Genomic DNA, 8,638 nt, shown 5'->3' with positions numbered 1-8,638 from the left:
TGAGCTCAAAAGAGGCTCCTGGCTCCTGGCTTCGAATTGCCCCAGCTCTGGTCATTGCGGCCATCTGGGGAGTGAGCCAGCAGAAGAGCTCTCTCGCACTCTCTCTCCCTCTGTCTCTGTGACTCTCTCTGCCTCTCAGTAAATGGCTAAATCTTTTTTAAAAATTGTCCTAAATATATCAATTAGCCAGTACTTAAAATGCTATTTAGTTATCAAGGCATTCATATGTCAGAGGGAATTTCTTGTTCATCTGGATTCTGTTTGGTTTCACAGATATTTGTTGAAGTCTTTTTATGTGTCAGTGACCAAGGAGATAACATCTAACACAGTAGACCCTGCCCCTGGAAGAAATTCTAGCCTAGCTGAGCAGGATGACGTCTCTGGGTGAGTGCCCCTGTCCAGAGTGGTGCCGGTGGCTCCCAGGAACAGCTGGGATGAGCTGTGTGTCGTGTCGGAAGGGTGTCACCGAGACTTGGCTCTCAGAGAATGAACAGGAATCGGCCAGACAGAGGGCAGGAGTGGAGAAGGCATCTCAGGGAAGAACCTTGCGTAAGCACAGGCTTGGAGGCGCTAACTGCCAGGTTCAGTGACACTGAGTGTGAAAGTTAAGGCTGGAGCCGGCATTGTGACGTAGCTGGTAAAGCTGCCCTCTGCGACAACGGCATCCCGTATGGGCACCGGTTCAAGTCCTAGCTGCTCCACTTCCAATCCAGCTCCCTGCTAATAGCCTGGGAAAGCAGCAGAAGATGGCCCAAGTGCTTGACCCCCTGTCCCCACACAGGAGACCAGGATGGAGTTCCAGGTTCAGTCTGGCCCAGCCATTTGGTGAGGGAACCAGCGGATGGAAGGCCTCTTTCTCTCTCTAACTGTGCCTTTCAAATAAATAAATAAATAAATAAACCTTTAAAAATTTAAAGCAGCTTAGACAAGAGAAGGGGCCTGGTGGGGGCCCTCAGGGGCTTGGATTCCTGGGAAGTGGCAGCACCTCAGCTCTCCCATCTGGGCGGGTGACACTGTATTTTCTTACAGATCAGAATCTTCAAATACCATCTTCAGGAAATCAATCTAGAGAGGGGAAAAGCATGCCAAATGGCAGTCACACAGCCCTCTTCCTCCACTTGAACGTGCACCGTCCACGATGCCTCTTGCACTCACCCTGGGTGGAAACACAAGCCTCACCACCTCCCCAACTTCCCTCTCCGAACACTCAGCTGGAGCGAGGAGCCCTGCAGGTTGTAGAAACCACGTGTCACCGGGATTTTAGGACAGAGGGAAAGGCAGGGGAGACAGTCCTCCGAGGGGGTGGAAATGAGGTGAGACACTGCTGTCATGCCTCCACTGTGCAGCCCAATGCAGCCTGTCAGCTGGGCGCCCGGGCGTCCGGTTGCTTCTGTCTGGGTCGTAGGCGCAGAATCCAAGGAGCGTCAGGAGCAACTGAGCAGCGGCGGCAGTGTGTGATGCTCGCAGCCCCAGGGCCGTCACTCAGGCCCTCACACCTCTTCCTAGCAAGGAGCACGAGATTTCCAGGACTGGTCGACCTGTGCCTGCTTCTTCCCTGCCTGGGCTCCCCTGTGGTTTCTGACCAGTGCCTGGGCAGACTATTCCAGGACGCAGGTGAAAAGGTGGATTCTGAGCTCTCACCCAAGGACATCATGATTCCTTGGTTGGAGGAAGGCTCAAGAACCTAGTTCCTGGGGCCAGCACTGTGGTGCAGCAGGTTAAGCCACTGCCAACAGTGCCGGCATCCCATATGGGCACCAGTTAGGGTCCCGGCAGTTCCACGTCTGATCAGGCTCCCTGCTGATGGCCTGGGAAAGCAGCGGAAGTTGGCCCAAGTGCTTGGGCTCCTGCACCCACGCAGGAGACCCAGAGGAAACTCCTGGCCCCTGGCTTTGGGCTGGCTCAGCCCTGGCTGATGAGGCCATATGGGGAGTGAACCAGCAGATGGAAGATCTTTCTCTCTCTCAGTCTCTGTCTCTCCCTCTCTGTAACTCTGCCTTTAAAATAAAATAAATAAACCTTTTTTTAAAAGAAGAACTGATTTCCTAATAAGCTTGCTGAATCGGGCCTCCTGACTTTTGACCAGATTCTCCCTACTTCACTGTGCACACATCCACCCTCCTATGGACTGGATTATATGCCCCCTAACGCATGTCCCCAGTATGACGGTATCAGGAGATGGGCATTGGGAGGTTAGGCGGGAGGGCCCCCACAGTCCTGATAAAGAGGGATAGAGAGAGAAACCACAACTGAGCCTGTGGCTAGCTCATAGCATGGAGGCCATTACTAATTAACAGCCACACGGACAACTGTGCACCAATATGCAAATGAGAAAGTCTGGGTCAAGAATTTTTCCCTCCAAGGCTGACATCTGGAAGCTAAGACAACACACTTCCCTTCAAGTTGACATCTGGGACATAGCTCACTACGAGTCCACTCTGCAAGAATTCAGTCTGAGAAGGTGTTGGCCCCTGGAGGCTCTGCTGGAGTGACCGCCCTGTACTTCCCTGCTGATGGCTCCACAGCTCCCAGAACCACCAGCGCCACCTGGAAAGAGTGTACTTTCTATGGCCATTTGGAAATCTCCTCTGTGGACACGTGATGTTCAGGGCATTACTAGCACTCCGCTCAAGCAATTTTTTTACCTCTCTTTTCATATATTCCTATTGTCTATTTTTGCTTTGCATTACAATAAACTAATTTATTCAGGAAATATCTCTGCCTCTGTTGGCTTGTCATTTGGTTAAAATGCAAAAAGACTCACCCCATCCTAGAGAAACTATAATCTTAGGAGTTGAAACTGTCACCAGATAGTGGAAAAACTAAGACACTGTGACAATTCCACCACACAGATCCCCTGAGGGAGCCCTGCACAGTTCTTCCCATCTGCCCGTGGGGAGGAGAGACAGTGTGCTTTTGTAAAACTATCTAGGGAGACCAATTAAGAAGAAATGGGGGTCACTGTAGTGGTATAAACTGTATGAATAAAACTGTTGTGTGTCTTTTTTGTTCTGTGTGTTCAAGATTCACAAATCAATACACGTGATGCATCACATTAACAAACTGAAGAACAAAAACCGTATGGTTATCTCATTAGATGCAGAGAAAACATTTGTATTCTGTCCACCAGGACAGTGGTGGACGTGGGGTGAGGAGCTGGCAGGGCAGTGGTGGACACGGGGTGAGTATTGGCTAGGATGGCAGTGGTGGACGTGGGATGAGTATTGGCTAGGATGGCAGTGGTGGACATGGGGTGAGTATTGGCTAGGATGGCAGTGGTGGACGTGGGGTGAGGAGCTGGCAGGACAGTGGTGGACGTGGGGTGAGTATTGGCTAGGATGGCAGTGGTGGACGTGGGGTGAGTATTGGCTAGGATGGCAGTGGTGGACGTGGGGTAAGTATTGGCTAGAATGGTAGTGGTGGATGTGGGGTGAGTATTGGCTAAGATGGCAGTGGTGGACGTGGGGTGAGTATTGGCTAGGATGGCAGTGGTGGACGTGGGGTAAGTATTGGCTAGAATGGTAGTGGTGGATGTGGGGTGAGTATTGGCTAGGATGGCAGTGGTGGACGTGGGGTGAGTATTGGCTAGGATGGCAGTGGTGGATGTGGGGTGAGGAGCTGGCAGGACAGTGGTGGACGTGGGGTGAGTATTGGCTAAGATGGCAGTGGTGGACGTGGGGTGAGTATTGGCTAGGATGGCAGTGGTGGACGTGGGGTGAGGAGCTGGCAGGACAGTGGTGGACGTGGGGTGAGTATTGGCTAAGATGGCAGTGGTGGACGTGGGGTGAGTATTGGCTAGGATGGCAGTGGTGGACGTGGGGTAAGTATTGGCTAGAATGGTAGTGGTGGATGTGGGGTGAGTATTGGCTAGGATGGCAGTGGTGGACATGGGGTGAGTATTGGCTAGGATGGCAGTGGTGGACGTGGGGTGAGGAGCTGGCAGGACAGTGGTGGACGTGGGGTGAGTATTGGCTAAGATGGCAGTGGTGGACGTGGGGTGAGTATTGGCTAGGATGGCAGTGGTGGACGTGGGGTAAGTATTGGCTAGAATGGTAGTGGTGGATGTGGGGTGAGTATTGGCTAAGATGGCAGTGGTGGACGTGGGGTGAGTATTGGCTAGGATGGCAGTGGTGGACGTGGGGTAAGTATTGGCTAGAATGGTAGTGGTGGATGTGGGGTGAGTATTGGCTAGGATGGCAGTGGTGGACGTGGGGTAAGTATTGGCTAGAATGGTGGTGGTGGATGTGGGGTGAGTATTGGCTAAGATGGCAGTGGTGGATGTGGGGTGAGTATTGGCTAGGATGGCAGTGGTGGACGTGGGGTGAGTATTGGCTAGAATGGTAGTGGTGGATGTGGGGTGAGTATTGGCTAGGATGGCAGTGGTGGACGTGGGGTGAGTATTGGCTAGGATGGCAGTGGTGGATGTGGGGTGAGGAGCTGGCAGGACAGTGGTGGATGTGGGGTGAGTATTGGCTAGGATGGCAGTGGTGGACGTGGGGTGAGTATTGGCTAGGATGGCAGTGGTGGACGTGGGGTGAGGTGCTGCTTGGAGCAGTGTGTGATGTGCATCTTAGTCTTTGGTGGCCTGTGTGGGAATTCTGGGATGGTTATAGCCAGGCTCCTGATGACTGTCAGTAGGTGCCTTCTTTCAGACTTGTGTCCTGTGGACATAGGAGTGTAGTAGGGAGGTGTGACATCTCCATGAAGCTGTCTGCTCTGTGCCATGCATGTGCTGTGACCGTGTCCCTGTTCTGTGTTTCACAGAAAGGGGATGCGTGAGGAGGTCGAGCCCGGAGGGGAACCCCGAACTCTGCGCTAACATGACCCCAGCCCCTCTCCCAACCCCGCAGGGCTCGGGCTGGCACTTGGGCACCACCTAGTGGCCACTTTTACTGAGCACTGGGACAGTGGGAACGTGGGAGCTGGAGTGAGCTCTCTCAAGGCTACAGGGTTGGGGTAGACTGACTACTTAAAAGGACTCACAGAACTCCATGAAGCTGCCCCTCCAAGGTCAAGTGGACAGCTCAGGCCCGACTGTGACCTTAGATTAAACTGCCTAAGGCCTCCGCAAGCACCAGGAAGACACATCCTAGGCAGGATATTCTGGGGCTCAGGGTTTGCTCCCAGGAGACAGGGAGGCCAGCCCCACCTTTGGAGCGCACAGCGGGTTCTGAGCCTTCTGCACCTGCTGGGTCCGCCCTGTACCGCATAATCAGTGTGGGTATCTTTGGGAGAAACGTCAGGGGATTTGACTTGCTGGGTTGTAAGATTTTTGTAGCAACAGGAAAGTGGGAGGTGTTTTTTCATTTGCTTGTGGTTCTTTGGAAAAGGCCTTGCTGTTTTCCAGAGCGGCTACATCACTGTATGTGAGAGAGACTAGTTTCCAGCGACATCACTGCTTGGGATACCAGCCACACGGTCTTTTGTGGAGGTGTTTCTGATGGATGTCAGGCAATTTCAAGCCCTGTCCCTGGACCCTGTCCCAGCCCCACCTTCGGCAGCAATCATCTGATGCTGAAACAAGTCTTACCCTCCCATTTGCACTGGCAGGTGTGCTCCCCAAGCCAGCCGGAGATGAAATCCGAGGGGGTCGCGGCAGCTGGGCGGGTGCTGGAATGGCTCACCTGGTCGTCCTGACCCAGCCACACCCACACACCATGTCCTGGTGGGCTAGTTCTGACTGCCCAGTCATCCACATACTTGGGGGGTTGTCAGGGCCCTTCCCTGGGTGGTTGGCGCTGGTTGTCGGGCTCCACCTTGCGGCCACTTTGATACAGCTGTCACGTTCTCCCTAGCGGGCAGGGTAGCCTGGGCAGGAGGCAGCAGGAGTCCCATGGGGTCCCCAGTGCTGGCAGGGCCAGTGCGGTGCATGGCCAGTGCGGTGCATGGCGTGGCACCTCACATCTGCCAGAGATGAGGAGTGTGAGGTGGGTAGGAGGCCAGCACCGCACTTGCCCCGTGCGAGTCCCCACGATGGCCGCCCTAACCGAGGGTGTGAGGTTGGGCCAGACAGGGAGCTCAGATAGCTCTCCTGCTTGAGCCAGTTTTTCAGAGGCTGCTCCAGGAAAGCTCACCCTGCCACACTACCCAGAGGGGCCCCCAGACCGATGGCCGAGTGCTGCAGGCAGGGCAGGGGCCGCCGCCTGCACCTGGACGCTCCCTGAGCCCTGGCTGAACACACACCCCAAACTGCTCCTCAGAGACAGCGTCCTTGCTACAGGGGAACAAGCTTTCCTGAGTCGGCGCCAGTTGAGGCTGACTCTGAGGCAACGTTGGAGCAGATGGGGGACATCAACTTCTCCTTTCCACTGTTCTGATCCTTTCTAGGGAGATGGGGACTGGCCTGGACCACACAGAGCAGCACAGTGTAAGGCCTGCTGGCCTGCCTGGGGCCTGGTCGTGGTCATTAACGCACTGGGATATTTCCCACGTCTGGATCTGGAGCCATGACAACCCTCAAGTATGTAGCTGACTGGGCAGTCAGAACCAGCCCACCAGGACCTGGTTCCTGGTGTGTAGGTGTGGCAGGCGTGCCCCCCAGTGTGGCCGTCAGAACCAGCCCACCAGGCCCTGGTCCCTGGTGTGTGGGTGTGGCAGGCGTGCCCGCAGTGTGGCCGTCAGAACCAGCCCACCAGGCCCTGGTTCCTGGTGTGTGGGTGTGGCAGGCGTGCCCCCCAGTGTGGCCGTCAGAACCAGCCCACCAGGCCCTGGTTCCTGGTGTGTGGGTGTGGCAGGCGTGCCCCCCAGTGTGGCCGTCAGAACCAGCCCACCAGGCCCTGGTTCCTGGTGTGTGGGTGTGGCAGGCGTGCCCCCCAGTGTGGCCGTCAGAACCAGCCCACCAGGCCCTGGTTCCTGGTGTGTAGGTGTGGCAGGCGTGCTCCCCAGTGTGGCCGTCAGACCCAGCCCACCAGGCCCTGGTCCCTGGTGTGTGGGTGTGGCAGGCGTGCCCGCAGTGTGGCCGTCAGAACCAGCCCACCAGGCCCTGGTTCCTGGTGTGTGGGTGTGGCAGGCGTGCCCCCCAGTGTGGCCGTCAGAACCAGCCCACCAGGCCCTGGTTCCTGGTGTGTGGGTGTGGCAGGCGTGCCCCCCAGTGTGGCCGTCAGAACCAGCCCACCAGGCCCTGGTTCCTGGTGTGTGGGTGTGGCAGGCGTGCCCCCCAGTGTGGCCGTCAGAACCAGCCCACCAGGCCCTGGTTCCTGGTGTGTAGGTGTGGCAGGCGTGCTCCCCAGTGTGGCCGTCAGACCCAGCCCACCAGGCCCTGGTCCCTGGTGTGTGGGTGTGGCAGGCGTGCCCGCAGTGTGGCCGTCAGAACCAGCCCACCAGGCCCTGGTTCCTGGTGTGTGGGTGTGGCAGGCGTGCCCCCCAGTGTGGCCGTCAGAACCAGCCCACCAGGCCCTGGTTCCTGGTGTGTGGGTGTGGCAGGCGTGCCCCCCAGTGTGGCCGTCAGAACCAGCCCACCAGGCCCTGGTTCCTGGTGTGTGGGTGTGGCAGGCGTGCCCCCCAGTGTGGCCGTCAGAACCAGCCCACCAGGCCCTGGTTCCTGGTGTGTAGGTGTGGCAGGCGTGCTCCCCAGTGTGGCCGTCAGACCCAGCCCACCAGGCCCTGGTTCCTGGTGTGTGGGTGTGGCAGGCGTGCCCGCAGTGTGGCCGTCAGAACCAGCCCACCAGGCCCTGGTCCCTGGTGTGTAGGTGTGGCAGGCGTGCCCCCCAGAGTGGCCGTCAGAACCAGCCCACCAGGCCCTGGTCCCTGGTGTGTGGGTGTGGCAGGCGTGCCCGCAGTGTGGCCGTCAGAACCAGCCCACCAGGCCCTGGTTCCTGGTGTGTAGGTGTGGCAGGCGTGCCCCCCAGTGTGGCCGTCAGAACCAGCCCACCAGGCCCTGGTCCCTGGTGTGTGGGTGTGGCAGGCGTGCCCCCCAGTGTGGCCGTCAGAACCAGCCCACCAGGCCCTGGTCCCTGGTGTGTGGGTGTGGCAGGCGTGCCCCCCAGTGTGGCCGTCAGAACCAGCCCACCAGGCCCTGGTTCCTGGTGTGTAGGTGTGGCAGGCGTGCCCCCCAGTGTGGCCGTCAGACCCAGCCCACCAGGCCCTGGTCCCTGGTGTGTGGGTGTGGCAGGCGTGCCCGCAGTGTGGCCGTCAGAACCAGCCCACCAGGCCCTGGTCCCTGGTGTGTAGGTGTGGCAGGCGTGCCCCCCAGTGTGGCCGTCAGAACCAGCCCACCAGGCCCTGGTCCCTGGTGTGTGGGTGTGGCAGGCGTGCCCGCAGTGTGGCCGTCAGAACCAGCCCACCAGGCCCTGGTTCCTGGTGTGTAGGTGTGGCAGGCGTGCCCCCCAGTGTGGCCGTCAGAACCAGCCCACCAGGCCCTGGTCCCTGGTGTGTGGGTGTGGCAGGCGTGCCCCCCAGTGTGGCCGTCAGAACCAGCCCACCAGGCCCTGGTCCCTGGTGTGTGGGTGTGGCAGGCGTGCCCCCCAGTGTGGCCGTCAGAACCAGCCCACCAGGCCCTGGTTCCTGGTGTGTAGGTGTGGCAGGCGTGCCCCCCAGTGTGGCCGTCAGAACCAGCCAACCAGGCCCTGGTCCCTGATGTGTGGGTGTGGCAAGCGTGCCCGCAGTGTGGCCGTCAGAACCAGCCCACCAGGCCCTGGTT

At 58.1% G+C, this 8,638-nt stretch overlaps 1 protein-coding gene across 1 annotated transcript; it reads right to left on the bottom strand.

The window, feature by feature from the left end:
* Window positions 1–3,085: 3,085 nt before the first annotated feature.
* Window positions 3,086–5,210, bottom strand: LOC138845086 (uncharacterized). The gene is made up of 2 exons (XM_070056212.1): window positions 5,150–5,210; window positions 3,086–4,437 (listed from the first exon to the last, which is right to left on the bottom strand). The coding sequence occupies exons 1-2, from the start codon at window positions 5,208–5,210 to the stop codon at window positions 3,086–3,088; spliced, it is 1,413 nt and encodes a 470-aa protein (XP_069912313.1).
* Between the last annotated feature and the right edge of the window lie 3,428 nt (window positions 5,211–8,638).

Source organism: Oryctolagus cuniculus, chromosome 13 (genome assembly GCF_964237555.1).
Source record: "Oryctolagus cuniculus chromosome 13, mOryCun1.1, whole genome shotgun sequence".
Taxonomy (NCBI): Eukaryota; Metazoa; Chordata; class Mammalia; order Lagomorpha; family Leporidae; genus Oryctolagus; species Oryctolagus cuniculus.
The sequence above is the reverse complement of the archived record's forward strand: the minus strand, read 5'-3'. Positions and strand labels throughout refer to the sequence as shown.

Coding starts and splice junctions, on each gene's coding strand:
- LOC138845086 (XM_070056212.1), bottom strand. CDS start 5,210: ATGCGGTACAGGGCGGACCCAGCAGGTGCAGAAGGCTCAGAACCCGCT. Junction 4,438..5,149: donor ACCCGCTGTGCGCTCCAAAG/GTGGGGCTGGCC, acceptor CTGTCCTGCCAG/CTCCTCACCCCACATCCACC.